General features: G+C 36.0%; 2 protein-coding genes across 2 annotated transcripts; one reads left to right on the top strand and one right to left on the bottom strand.

Moving 5' to 3' along the window:
- The first annotated feature begins 914 nt into the window (after positions 1-914).
- si:dkey-162b23.4 (sodium/hydrogen exchanger 9B2) lies at positions 915-11259 on the top strand. The gene is made up of 12 exons (XM_059554467.1): positions 915-1756; positions 2425-2638; positions 2882-3052; positions 4011-4153; positions 4359-4486; positions 4573-4748; positions 7280-7386; positions 7503-7652; positions 8004-8112; positions 8276-8412; positions 8560-8743; positions 10755-11259. Exons 1-12 carry the CDS (start codon positions 1664-1666, stop codon positions 10814-10816), a joined length of 1674 nt encoding a protein of 557 aa, XP_059410450.1. The 5' UTR covers positions 915-1663; the 3' UTR covers positions 10817-11259.
- Positions 11260-13214: 1955 nt separating this feature from the next.
- On the bottom strand, positions 13215-15042 carry cisd2 (CDGSH iron sulfur domain 2). The gene is made up of 3 exons (XM_059554468.1): positions 14807-15042; positions 13943-14157; positions 13215-13357 (listed from the first exon to the last, which is right to left on the bottom strand). Exons 1-3 carry the CDS (start codon positions 14907-14909, stop codon positions 13268-13270), a joined length of 408 nt encoding a protein of 135 aa, XP_059410451.1. The 5' UTR covers positions 14910-15042; the 3' UTR covers positions 13215-13267.
- Positions 15043-15229: the final 187 nt, after the last annotated feature.

Consider the following 15229-nt stretch of genomic DNA (forward strand, 5'->3'; position numbering starts at 1 on the left):
CTGCAATTGTATCTGCCCTGGTATGCTGCTTTACTGATTGGTTTCCTATTTAAACCTGCAACATACAAAAATATCACTGAACCTAGTGATTTTGTGAGTCATTTTGTTTCTTTTGACTTTTACAGGAACTGTACGCCTTTATGAGAATTAAGGACAGACCTGATCCAGAGCAGGTACTGCTTCCATTACAAAGACTTGTATTATATAGCCAAGAAACACTGCAATTTGAAGCTGTTGCATAATTTTTTATCGTCTTTTTCCAAATGCAAAAAGTATTTTAGAGCTCTTAGGGAAGACAACTAACAACCAACTGAAGCATGTGAACACATGAAACATGCCAGCAACTCCTTATCAACTAACTTTTGATGATGATACACTTGAGCAATTATAGAGATGAGCTCTAACTTCACTGAAAGTTAATGAGGCTTAAAGTTTATATTTTAACAACATTGTAGTCATACAGCAGAAGCAAAAAGCAGAAGAAAGATAATGCAAATATATATTACCGGTCAATTGTGAAATATTAAAAATATTTTCTAACAAAAAATAATAATACTATTCTATAGAATTAAAACTTAGTAATTAAAAAAAAAAGAAAAGAAAAAAAAGTTTTGAAACTCTTGGTGTTTATATTATTAATTTCCTAGCTTTAAAAACAAACCATATAAAGCGTAAAACATTGTGGATGTCTCATGATTATGGGATCATGATAAACAGAAAGTCTCTTGCCGACGTCTTGTGATTGGTCAGTTAATGTCAGCTCTAGCCAATCACTCCACAGTAGGTGGGACTTGTCAGCAAAGGGGCTGGGAAAATCATAGACATCCTATATGATGTCTATGGGGAAAATAGCACCGCTTGGACCTGATTGGACCATTTTATTATCAGGGTTGGACGTTTGGAGAACCACCTTCCAGCTGTCACTCACACTTCCGTATGCTTCTACCGAGTAAAAGATTAACCTTTTAAAATCTATCCGCGCATCAGGGATCAAGCGCGTATATTTCCATTGTTATTTTTTTTATAAGTGTGGACCATAACACATTTCGGTCAATACCTTGCAGATGGTAAAACTTACAGACACTTCCGCATGAGATTTGATTTGATGGCAGTAAGGTTTGAAGCCATGATTGTTTGTTTTCATTATTTCATCACAGGCAATTGCTTTATCATAACAAAAATTATAATCACCAAAGAGAAAATACAGTTTCTTTATTACGCAAAACAACATGATTGAAATAAAGAAGGACATTCTTTTTATAATATAGGCGATAGTTGAAGATGCTATAAATAAGAATACCTGGACTAAGACCACTGATGTCAGTAATGCTATTCAGTGAGTGGTTTACTACGGTCTTACAAACAGAGACCATATGCCATGCGCTCTTCAGTCTGCTAAATCACCATATGGCCCAGGCGTCGCGTTTAGTCCTGTCACAATCCGATTAACCTGTCGAAAAACAAACCAGTCGGTTTCATTTCTAGTACTCGTGTTATTTCCTCTTCGAAGTTCATTGATAGTTGCTAATTGGGCTTCATCGATAGGCAAACGCTGTAAACGCGACTTATATTTACACAGACGAGTGTTGATAAACAGGAGCCGGTCATGAACACGTGCAATGGCTAGAAAACTCGAGCGAGGATAGAGCAGAAGTACAGTGTCATGGAGGATGTCCAGTCCAGACCCCATTCAGCCCACTCTACATACTCACAGACCACCGAGGATGCAGCCTCCGTCTTGGGAAATCATGCTGAAGTAGGTTATTAGTCAGAATTCCCCACTTAAGCTGTTTCTGTCTTTATTATTTCTATATTGGTACTATACAATGGGACAGTTGCCTTTATTGATGTTACAGTTTGTGGCTAAAATGATCTCAAGCCTTAATGGATAATTATAACGTTCAACACTGTACAAAAACCTTAATTTATTCAATTAACAAACATTTTAGTGCTTTATAGAGCAATAGTTCATGCACTTTCAAATATGTATAAGAGACTAGGGTCAATTCTGCTTCTAATTTTGCATTATTTTTACATTTAAAATAAATATTTTTTCTTTTAAACTTCATTCAAACTTTCTGCTGTGCAATAATCACAATGCTATATAGACTGCTACTAGTCAATCAAAGCCTTATGTACATGTATTTACACCAAAATTGCATAATGTAAATCGCCTATAAATATATATAAAAAAAAAACGTTTAGTCTTGGTATTATAATAATGATTATAAATACACACACACACACACACACACACACACACATATATATATATATATATATATATATATATATATATATATATATATATATATATATATATGTATATATAAATTAAAGATATGTTCTATATATAAAATATTTATATATAATATAAATTATATACAAGTTTATATATAAACTTCTCTCTTCATTCTCCAACAGCATCACCTTACTGTCAGTCAGACAGTGCTGGTGGTTCCGAAGCGCTCCGAAAGCCCCAATCCGAGTGTGACTGAAGAGACGACTTATGTCCCTCGACCGGTGTCTTCAGTTGATGCTTGCACTAATACAGACCCTCCGTACGAATGCTGTCCATGGCTGCGCAGACTGTGCCCGTGTCCACCCAGAGGCCTGCTGGCTACCATTATCACCAAAGGTTAGAAAAGGGTCAATCATTTTCCAAAACATCATAACAAAGATTGAGCGCACACAATTTTTTTCTAAAACGTGGGGTCGAAAGGTGATTTTTAAGGTTTTAAGAAATTTGATACTCTGTTTAATAAAAAATATACAGTAATATTATGAAATGTTAGTCCAATTGAACATAGCTGTTTTTATATATATTTCAAAATGTAATTTTTTCCTGTGAACGCAGCATCTGTTCTTGTCCTCTCTGTAGTGTCCATGGCCGCAGTGCTCTTTGGGGTTGTTTGGTCCATTACAGAGAAGGAATGTCTTCCTGGCGGGAACCTCTTTGGCATCGTGACCTTGTTTATTTGTTCTGTAGCCGGGGGAAAACTGTTTGGACGCATACACATCCCAAAAATGCCACCTTTACCTCCACTACTTGGTATGTGCGATTTCTGCATTGTTGTCTTTTGTTAATAATGTAGTAATTACATACAACACTTGCATACAGCACAGTTGTCTGTTGGTCAGCATGGTGGATTCATGTGTCTAACTCAGACTTGAGTGGAATCTGCATTTGGAACTTTTTTGATTGCTATCATTTATGAAATTTCAGTAAAATGTCAAATGGGAAATGTAATCTCAATCTAAGAAAATAATGGCTGTGTTAGGGACGGAATACGGTTCATATGGCACACAGTACAGTACATACTGTATTCTACCTGTTATGTTAAAACATATATAGCCATTATACTATTTCCGTAATGAACACAAAAAATAGCCTCAAAGTAATTTTGATTGTAACTTCTATAAGAACTTTCATTTTGAACATCGACTTCATAGTGTTAAATTGATTTTAAATGTGTAATTGACATTTACACTACTGTTCAAAAATTTGAGGTTAGTGCAACTGTTTGAGAGAACTTTATTCAGCAATGACACTTTAAATTTATCATATTGAGCATATTATATTTCTATTTAAAAAAAAATGCTATTTTTTTGAACTTTCAAATTTTTTTTTTAAACAAATCGACAATAAGAATTGTTTTTCTTGAGCTCTTAATCATGATATTAGAGTTACTTGAATACATAGAAGTTTAAAATATATTATATAAATTAAAAATTTAAATTGTAACAATATTACTGTATTTTATATGATCAAATTAATGCCTTCTTGATGTGCATAAGAGACTTATTTAAAAAATATTTCAAAAGTCTTACAGCCCCCAAACTTTCGAACGGTAGAGTATAATTCAATTTCCCCCTCAACTCAAAGATAAACTGCCTGTGTTATGTTTTTTTTTTTTTTTCAGAGTGGTCAGTTTCATTGTCAGTGTGAGAAATGTAACGAATGACTGTGGGGTTTCTGTTTGTGTTGTTTTCTCTGCGTGTGTCCGCAGGCATGCTGCTGGCAGGGTTTATCCTCAGAAACATCCCTGTGGTGACAGATGCAGTTTACATTGATGTTAGATGGTCTGCTTCTCTGAGGAACATTGCACTGGGGGTCATTCTTGTCAAGGCTGGGCTGGAATTAGATGAAAAGGTAAGAAACCTCACCGGCCCAAGTAGAGTTACAACAAAAACATTGCTGCTAACCCGAGAGGATGTGCCTCCATGCTCTTTAGAATTCTCTTTCAGTCAAACACCATATTGTTTGTTGATATCCACTTTCATTTCATGAAGACTTTTGTCTTAACTGATCAAAAATAAATGGGTCTTTAATACATTTTTTTTAATGTGTTTTCCAGGCTCTGATCAAGCTCAAAACCGTGTGTTTGCGTTTGTCCATGTTCCCTCTGATCTGCGAGGCCATCACCATGGCTGTGGTCTCTTATTTAATATTGGGTCTTCCATGGGTCTGGGCCTTTATTTTAGGGTAAACCACTGATTTTGATTAGACAAGAACATCTCTGACAATGTCTGCTGCTACCAACCAAACTGCTGCCATGTTTTGCTCTGTAGGTTTGTCCTCGGGGCTGTTTCTCCTGCTGTTGTGGTTCCATCTATGCTGCTTCTGCATAAGGAGGGGTACGGTTTAGAGCAGGGTATACCTACTCTACTCATAGCAGCCTGTAGCATTGATGACATCATTGCCATTACCTGTTTCACCACCTGCTTGGGTATAGCTTTCGCCACAGGTATGCCAATAGATATCCAAAAGGGAGCAAATACACAGTATGTTTCTAAAATAAAGTAAAAAATGAGAATGTAAAGTCAGCTGACTTTGGATTCAGTATTCATTTGATATCAATAACTTACCAGTCTGACAGAAGAATTCAGAATGCTTTTCCGCAGACTCAAGATGTTTAGATGTTTGCTAAATTCTAATATATATTATACATTCTAACAACATCACATTAGACAACAGATATTCCAAAATGATATTTTCCTTACATTCGACTTCCAAAAGTGCATTCATCTTTGCCATGTTACATTCATATTTTTATTTATATATATATATATATATATATATATATATATATATACAGTCGTGGCCAAAAGTTTTGAGAATTACATAAATATTAGTTTTCAAAAAGTTTGCTGCTAAACTGCTTTTAGATCTTTGTTTCAGTTGTTTCCGTGATGTACTGAAATATAATTACAAGCACTTCATGCGTTTCAAAGGCTTTTATCGACAATACATGACATTTATGCAAAGAGTCAGTATTTGCAGTGTTGGCCCTTCTTTTTCAGGACCTCTGCAATTCGACTGGGCATGCTCTCAATCAACTTCTGGGCCAAATCCTGACTGATAGCAACCCATTCTTTCATAATCACTTCTTGGAGTTTGTCAGAATTAGTGGGTTTTTGTTTGTCCACCCGCCTCTTGAGGATTGACCACAAGTTCTCAATGGGATTAAGATCTGGGGAGTTTCCAGGCCATGGACCCAAAATGTCAACATTCTGGTCCCCGAGCCACTTAGTTATCACTTTTGCCTTATGGCACGGTGCTCCATCGTGCTGGAAAATGCATTGTTCTTCACCAAACTGTTGTTGGATTGTTGGATGAAGTTGCTGTTGGAGGGTGTTTTGGTACCATTCTTTATTCATGGCTGTGTTTTTGGGCAGAATTGTGAGTGAGCCCACTCCCTTGGATGAGAAGCAACCCCACACATGAATGGTGTCAGGATGCTTTACTGTTGGCATGACACAGGACTGATGGTAGCACTCACCTTTTCTTCTCCGGACAAGCCTTTTTCCAGATGCCTCAAACAATCGGAAAGGGGCTTCATCGGAGAATATGACTTTGCCCCAGTCCTCAGCAGTCCATTCACTATATTTTCTGCAGAAGATCAATCTGTCCCTGATGTTTTTTTTTGGAGAGAAGTGGCTTCTTTGCTGCCCTTCTTGACACCAGGCCATCTTCCAAAAGTCTTCGCCTCACTGTGCGTGCAGATGTGCTCACACCTGCCTGCTGCCATTCCTGAGCAAGCTCTGCACTGGTGGCACTCCGATCCCGCAGCTGAATCCTCTTTAGGAGACGATCCTGGCGCTTGCTGGACTTTCTTGGACGCCCTGAAGCCTTCTTTACAAAAATTGAACCTCTTTCCTTGAAGTTCTTGATGATCCTATAAATTGTTGATTTAGGTGCAATCTTAGTAGCCACAATATCCTTGCCTGTGAAGCCATTTTTATGCAACGCAATGATGGCTGCACGCGTTTCTTTGCAGGTCACCATGGTTAACAATGGAAGAACAATGATTTCAAGCATCACCCTCCTTTTAATATGTCAAGTCTGCCATTCTAACCCAATCAGCCTGACATAATGATCTCCAGCCTTGTGCTCGTCAACATTCTCACTTGAGTTAACAAGACGATTACTGAAATGATCTCAGCAGGTCCTTTAATGACAGCAATGAAATGCAGTGGAAATGTTTTTTGGGGATTTCGTTAATTTTCATGGCAAAGAAGGACTATGCAATTCATCTGATCACTCTTCATAACATTCTGGAGTATATGCAAATTGCTATTATAAAAACTTAAGCAGCAACTTTTCCAATTTCCAATATTTATGTAATTCTCAAAACTTTTTGCCACGACTGTATATCATTTTTTCCCATTTTTGTAATATTGTGAAATATGATTACAATTTCCTATAACTGTTTCCTATTGTAATATGTTAAAAATGTTTTGGTATATGTTTTTATTCCTGTGTCAAAGCAAAATTTTCAGCATCATTACTCCAGTCCTATATATATATATATATATATATATATATATATATATATATATATATATATATACACACACACACACACACTTAAATAATCTAAATTTTTTTGTGGAAATTGTGATTTTTTTTTCAATCATTTTATTAATAGAAAACTCAAAAGAACAAAACTTTTTTATAGGATGTAACTTTATAATGATAACTTTATAATGTCTTTTACTGCCACTTTTACTCCATTGAATGCATCCTCGTCAAATAAAATAAAATTCTCTTAAAAAAACGGACCCCAGCCTTTTTAATAATATATGTATATGAATCATTACATTTTGCATATTAACATGTGCAATTATAAAATAATTCTTCTTTTTTTTATATATATATGTTTACATTATATATGTTTTTATATGCTTATATAAGATTCTTTCTCCAGGCTTTATGGATGTCCTTGGTGTTAGTGGTCCCATCTTACGGTAGTGTTCTCTCTCTCCCCTTGTGCAGACACTTTGTGGGTAAATATACTGAGGGGACCACTGGAGGTATTAGGTGGGGCGGTCACCGGTGTGGCCTTAGGGTACTTTCTACGATACTTCCCCAACAGAGACCAGGCACGTGAGCTACAACTGTATGATTGAGAAGTACATGTTCAGATTCTAAAACCGATGTTGTCAGGGTAACAGTTTTCATGGTTGTTGGTTGTTTTTGTCTTTTACCTACAACACAGGGAAACCTCGCACTGAAGCGTTCCTTCCTGGTGTTGGGGCTGGCCGTGTTTGCTTTGTTTGGCAGCAATGTGGCCGGGATTCCTGGTGCAGGAGGACTCTGTACGCTAGTGCTGGCATTTGTGGCTGCATTAGGCTGGGGGAAAGCTAAGGTCTAAATCTCTTCTTCCAAACACAACAGAGATGTGAAAGACTAGTCCACTAAATTTGGACAATTTGTTTTGCTGTATATTTTTACAAAGACTGTGAAGAATTCAGATGCCAAAGCCTCTAAGTGCTTTTTAAAATTGTCTTCTAAAATGAGCATTTTTCTTGAGTTCCGATGTTTACGTTCAGTAATTTCACTCTTATGGCAATGAAAAGATCTTCATTGCCATTAAAGTAAAATTATTCTCCACATTATTATTACTATTCACATTTATTTTTCCCTGTGTCAGCACGGATAGATTTTCTCCCCATTTTCTCAGATCACACATTTAATTTCAGTGTGTATGTGTGTTTAGGCTCCAGTGGAAGCAGTGGTGGAGAGGTTTTGGCAAGTGTTCCAGCCTCTTCTCTTTGGCCTCATCGGTGCTGAGGTTATCATTACTTCTTTAGAGGTCACAACTGTGTGTGAGTGCTACACTTTCAAGTTACACTGTCATTTCTACAAAACTGGTTTTAGAAAAAGAGCTGGAATAAACTAAAGTAATTGGGAAGTCAGCAGGGTGCACTTTTTCACATGTATAGCATTTCAAACATGCCGTTGATCTACTCTAATGTTATGTGTCCTCAGTTCTGGGTATAGCAGCCCTGTTCATCGCACTCACGGTACGCCTGATTGTCACTTTTGTTGTGGTTCTGCGAGCCGGCTTTAACATGAAAGAGAAAGTCTTCATCGCTCTAGCCTGGATGCCTAAAGCCACAGTACAGGTATACTTCCCAAGTCTAACAAATAGACCCTCTGTTTTACTGTGACTTTACTCAATCCTTCTAGGTTTTTTTAGACAAGTGTGAGCTACATGACAAAAAATGAAATGCACATGAGATCCCTATGAGTGCTGTGCGGTTTTTTTTCAGGCTGCGATTGGCTCTATAGCTCTGGACATGGCGCGCTCCAAGAATGACCTTGAGCTGCAGAGGTACGGCATGGACGTCCTCACTGTGGCTGTGCTGTCCATCCTCATCACTGCTCCTATTGGAGCGCTCATCATCAGCCTGCTCGGACCTCGACTCCTGCAGAAACCAAAGAACCCTGAGTGGGGTGAGATATTTGTATACACACAACCATATGTGACCCGTGCTAGCAAAATGAGTCAGAATGTGCACAAGCTAATTTTGAGCTACAGACAAAAAAAGTAAAAAAAAAAAAAAAAAAAGTGAAGAAAAAAATTTGGTTGAATTTCAGGTTTTCAAAAAACAAGTTCCTTAAGCCCTTGTCTAGCAACCCCAATGCTCCAAATAGTAATTAAACATCCAAAATGATCTTTATTTGTACGTTTTCTGAGAGGAGTACCCTTTTCTCTGCTCACTTCTCGTGCTGCCGTTGACTGATATACTATATGAAATACTGTATTCTGTGTATACAGTATGTGTGAGCTATTCACCCAAACAATCAGTTGTGCCTTAAGTGAATGTTTGGGGAAAAAGATCTGATGTGTAACAATATATTAGATGTGTGCAGTACAGTAGAATATGCTGTCTGTCTCAGTAATGTTAATCAAACAATAAAAGAAAAGATCGCTGCTCTTGATTGAACTGCTTTTGTAGTTTGAAAAACACTGAAGTGAATTTTGGGAACATTTGCAACAGTTTGTTTTTTTATGCAGTCAATCTGTTTTGCAGTTCTTTAAAGTGTTGTTTTCGCTTGCAAATTACTGTTCACAGGTTTGCAGTACTTTTGACCGTATTTTAGTAAAAACAACGTACCAAAAGTGTAAACAGGGAAAAACGGAAGGCAGAAGAATGCAGATCATATTTATTTTTTGCGTAAGCAGAAGCTGCAGTTTACACTTGCGAGTAACAGTAAAATGCTGCAAATATTTTTTTTTTATGCTTGAAACACGATTTACACCTTTACAAAGCTTATTTTGCACATGCAAATTTAATTTACGCTTTCATACACTTCCACAATTCTTACCCTGCTTATGCAGATCTTTTAGGTGTTAAATTACCTTCATATTCATCGACTTTATACGAGTGTAGCGGAGGCATTTTTCATCCGATTCCAACAAATCATATATCATTTTGAAGGTCTTTGTGAAATGTGAAAATAAAATAACTTGTTTTTGAAAGTTTGCTGATTGTGACGGATGTATTTTAGGAACCATTGGCAAAAACTTTGTTAATACTTTGTTAAACTTTAATATAATAATTAATGGCTGTTGACTATTCAGTTTTCCAATTGCAGGAATAAATTACATTTTACTAAATATGTTCAAAAAGAAAACGGTTATTTTAAATTGTAATTATTTTACAAAATAACAGTTTTTACTGTATTTTTTTAATCAAACAAATGCAGACTGGGTAAGCATAGGATATGACTTCTCCAAAATGTGGGAAAATCTTAGGAATCTTCATATACATATGTATCTACAGTATGTATTACAGCATTGGTTCATTAGCTTAGAAACAGTTTTAGTTGCTCTTCACAGGAGAAGTGCTGTTTTTGTGGTGTGCGTTAAAGTGTTAAGTTGCTATACAAAACATTTTTCGTTATCAGTCACGATATTTCTTGATGGTTAGGATGCTGCTTTTTTTAGAAAGTAAACAGAGTTTGGGTCAGATCTAAACTGCATAGCTGTGCAAATAATACTGAAGTAGGTTTCTGCAGTTGTCTTGCCATCAAAAAAAAAAAAATGTAGATAACAACTCATCTATTTTAATAAACAGGCGACATGAGATGCACATGGAAATTCACCACAGCTTGGTGAATTTGCATGCTGGCAGGACACCGGGTGTCCAGGTTCACTCTGTGTTTGCTTTATTGTCTGTACAATGCTGGCTATAGCACTTTGCTAATGTGTTAAAAAAAAATCAAATGCTCCAGCTTCTAACTGAGACCAGTATATTTAGTTTTCTTCAAATTTATAAACATGTCCTGTGTGAAAATATGAAATTAACCCCACTTATATTTAGCGTACTGTACATATCTGTATTTACTCTGCATATAAATAGTATAAAGAGATGTAAAAAACAACTGAAATCTCTTTAATAATTGCTTAGTACTTGTGTTAAATGAATGTTTGCATTAATTGTCATTTTCTGAATCGTAGCTGTCAGTCAAGGTGCTTTATCTGCATCGGGGACCCCGGTGACGTATGAGAGCGCCCTGTGATGCTTCTGGGAAGTGACAACTTGGCGTCCAAGGCTGCTGATGATCCCTTTTGTCTTCAAAGTGGATTCTCAAACTCATTATCACTGCGACCCTCTGAAGTCAGACTGCAAAAGTGGCAGACTTGCTTTTCAGATGAAGGAACCCAACTCTCATTTTTTACCTTCAAAGGTGGACGGAAACTCTCAAACCACCAGGTGAAAAGTTATTCTCATCTAAAAGGTGGGATTTTGAAGGATGGAACACTATAGGGGTCATTGATTAGCACGGTCAAGTACAAAAACTATTATTTTTTTCTTACTGGCTTGTGTTTACATTAGATATATTACGGATGAGTCTGCAGTGACTGCATATCAGTGTTACAGAAAGTTGTGTAGATGCCAGTAATTTCATGACTATGTTTGGAATGGAATACTAGCTTACTATTTACTTAGGACTGTGCAGTGTATACTCTATACAGCCTTCTGTAGTTTTACATTTATATTCACAGTTTGTCTATAATATAATTAGTGCTGTCAAACGATTTATCACATCCAAAATAATAAGGCTTCCTTCAATTTATCCATTAAGTTGAGTACATTGCAGGATAGAGCATTTCACGCAAGAGTTACATTTTGGTAAATTTAGTCTTTATGTAGTGTTTATCAAAGTATTTTAGGCATATTATATACTACAGCAATAGTAAGAATAATACGGTAAATCTAACTATTCCAAACACAGTCATGAATCTGTGTTCTGAGATTGATCAGAGTATTTTGCAGATATCTTGTCAGCTATGTTATAATTACAATCAATCACTGCTGGAAAGATTCTGCGGTCACTTCCGAGCTCAGTTATTACATCTTGTGTTTACAGTGGAAGTCATTTTAGAATGTAAAGAAGGATTTTGTTTTATTAGTAGTAATAGAATGACAAATGGTATATTTGCCACAGCACTGCACAGTTCATCGTGTTACTCTTTATTAGCTAGATTTTTCTCCATGATTGTTTTGATAAAAAGTGTATTTTAATGTTATACAGAGTCCTATAAAAGGGCATTGTCCATATAACTTATTTTGTGAATACTGTTAGAGGGTTATGTTTACTGCTTCAAATTTAGTAGGTTTGGTGTTGTGGTTATGGTAATGCTACATGCAGTCACTGCTAATTTAAGCAATTAAACCACTAAATTTAAGACCTTATTCTCATATTGTCATCTTTATATAATAACTTTATTTCTGTGGTGTATGTGTAGTTTATTTGTAGATGTATTGCTGCAGAAAATGAATGACATTTGCCCTTTCAGTAAGTGATAGGCAAAACCCCCTGTTCATATTTGAAAGCATATCTTGTTATATCATCTAAGGCAAATCAGATGTAAATAAGCATCACTGTTACTTTTCTGAGAAGACTTTTCAAGCACTGGTGTGGTAGAGTTACACCATTTTGTGTTTTAGGAAAAGTACAAAAAGGAAAAAAAATAACTTGTATACTTATAATAAAAATAAATAAGTAGACTGTTGGCATTGCACCACATATCCATCACTCACACTTATTAGATTATTAACACAAAAGATAAGCAAAACAATAACTGCATTTCGAGGGATGTTAAAGAAGTTTGGTTACCTTTTTTTTTTTCTTTTTTTTTTTTTTACAAAAGTCATTAGGCACATTCCAGTTAATATACAATTAAGTGATTTTTATGAAAACACTTATGAACAGGAGCCATCTGATATGAAACATGGCACAAAAAAGAACTAAGGGATTGTCAAACTATTTTGAATAGAATTGAATGCATACATTTTATGCATTGTAATTGTTACAGCATGCTGGTTCAGGTGGAAGTGAAAAGAAAACACAGTCCTTTCTTACATAATGATAAATATTGTAAATACTTGAATAATGTATATCAATAGTTGTGACAGAAGCATTTGTTACAATCTAATGCAATGTGAAATGCCTATGTATGCAAACATAAGTCAAGTTTAGTATGCTGGACTTAAAAACTTTCAAATAATTTAGCAAACATTGTAGAACTTCACACCGAAAAGCAAAAAGTATTTGATTTTTTTTTTTATACGGTCTCAAAAAAATGGAATTTTTATCACAATGACAACACAACAGAAATTGTAAAAATTTTAACAATCTAGATGGAGATTAAGAACAGAAGAGTCACTTTCATGGCAAAGAAGACTGATTGGTGATAGTAATCGCCATTTATGGCCAAGTTATATTGCACAAAAAATCTACTACGTTTGTTAAGTATAAAAAGTAAACACACCAGAGCAATGTAACAAAAAGGTATCTACTTAATCTCTCAGATCAACCACAACATCTTGAGCATTAAAGTCAGAAGTTATACTCTATACCACAACAAGAAGTTGGAAATGGTTTTGGGTAAGTACAACAAACTAAATTACAGTAGGTTTTTCAGTGGAAAAACGCTCCATTTTAATATGGGCCAAAGCAGGAGGGCTACAGAGTCTTCTTCTTAAGAATAAGTGGACCAACGTTGTCTCCTGTCAGCTCGTTATGCTTTATGTGTGACTTATCGCAAACAGGAAACTGCAAGATAAGAAAGGACAAATTAAATGCTGATAGGGACAGTGGTTTTTAGGCACCCTGAGGCTTTTTACAAAAATGACACTCTAAAAAGAGGAAGTGAAAAATCACACATTTTTTTTTCTTTTCCCACACATATGTATGTTAATAGTTTCACTACAGTTTTTTTCTTAAACGGAACGTATCATATTTTTTTTTTTATTATTTCAGAATACCTTTTCCCTCTTTGGTCCAATTTTAAATGTTAATTATTATTATTATTACTATTATTTTTTTTGTGCCAACAAGTCCATTTCCTCATACTGTTTGATTGCTTGGATCATCGCAAAATGTCAAATATATTATCATCTTAATTCATTAAGATATTATAAACATTAACATGATTTTCTGTTCTTTTCTTTCTGCTCTGAACTGCTCTATTGTGAAAAGTGCTATACAAAATTTGACTTGACTTTGGTGCTGTTACTGTATATGTTCATAGTACATTGATCTACTTTAGATCTTTTCATGATATTACCCATTTAAAACTTTTTTTTTTTTTTTTTTTACATAAAATATCATATTTTTCTCAGGCATGGGACCTCCTACCGTTTTAGATCGCCAGCAGCGGCAGTAGCAAACATTTGGAGTCCTCAGGTCCTCTATGTCGATCTCATTGACCACTTTAGGGTTTTCTTTTTGGATCTTCAGATTTATTAGACTGTCTCTTTGCTTTTTCTTCTTGGGAAGGAAGGGTCGGATGGTCAGATAACCCAACAGAGACAAAATGCCCAATAACGGTAGGAGCCGGAGCCACTCTGAAACTGAGACACAATCAAGAGATACAACTCATCATAGAGTTTGCTGAATTCTTAATTATCACATTGACAACAGAATCTACTTAGTGAGAGCTCTACTGCTAGCTGTGGGAAAAAAAATAAGTGTGGTGAGTGACAGATAAAGTAATATTCAATGATTAACACACTTATCATAATTATACACATGTGCATAAGTGAAAATTAACCTGTCATGATCTGTTGAATTACACAATGACCGTAGCTTATTTTAGTTGTTTGTAAAGGCTTCTTCACCCTATTTAACGTTACAGATGCAAATTGTTGTGCATTTATTGTGCCACGTTTTATAATACTATAATAAAGCTAAGCATGCTGTCAGATGCTCGGCATATTTGGTCTTTCACATTTCTAAAACAGACGCTCACTGTTGTGAGTATCCGAAAGTAGAAACACTTGTGCAAAGAGACACTACATATTGAGTATGTTTTAAAAAAATGGATGGAAGGTGAAATTTTATTAATCAGTTTATAAGTTATTACTTATTTGAGCGTTAAGCAGACGGAAAACAGAGACCCATCACTCTTTCTATGCAGGCATGTGCGCTTAACTCAACTACGCCTTGTGTCATTTACTCCTACGCTTGTGTCATTTTGCGTGATAAAACACATAACGTTACCTGTGAGTCTCGCAAAGCCGCCGATTGTTTCCGGAAGAGGCAGTTTCTTGAGGTAGGCTGGAAGTTGTATTTTGATAATCCTAGAGATACTTTCTAACACCATCTTGAATGACTTTGTGCGCTTCTAATTGAGAGACAGCAGCCAGGATATTTCCTGGGACATTGTACGTCGTCGCGTTAGTTCACTCGCGTTTGCTCGTTTCCGTTTGCTCGTTGAAGAGGCTGCTCAGGCTGGCAGAATCTACCTAACTTTGACCGTGAATAAGCGTAAGCGCACGACGCGCAGTAAAAGTGTCAACCAATCAGCATGTGCAGAGTTGGTGGCGCCCGATTGGCTGCTTCCACCGCGCCACTTGCTATTGGTTTAATTGGCTCTATTCAAATGCTCTTTACTTTTCTCGTACAGAAATGGACTCTGGACAA

The sequence above is a fragment of the Carassius carassius genome, chromosome 7 (genome assembly GCF_963082965.1).
Source record: "Carassius carassius chromosome 7, fCarCar2.1, whole genome shotgun sequence".
NCBI lineage: Eukaryota > Metazoa > Chordata > Actinopteri > Cypriniformes > Cyprinidae > Carassius > Carassius carassius.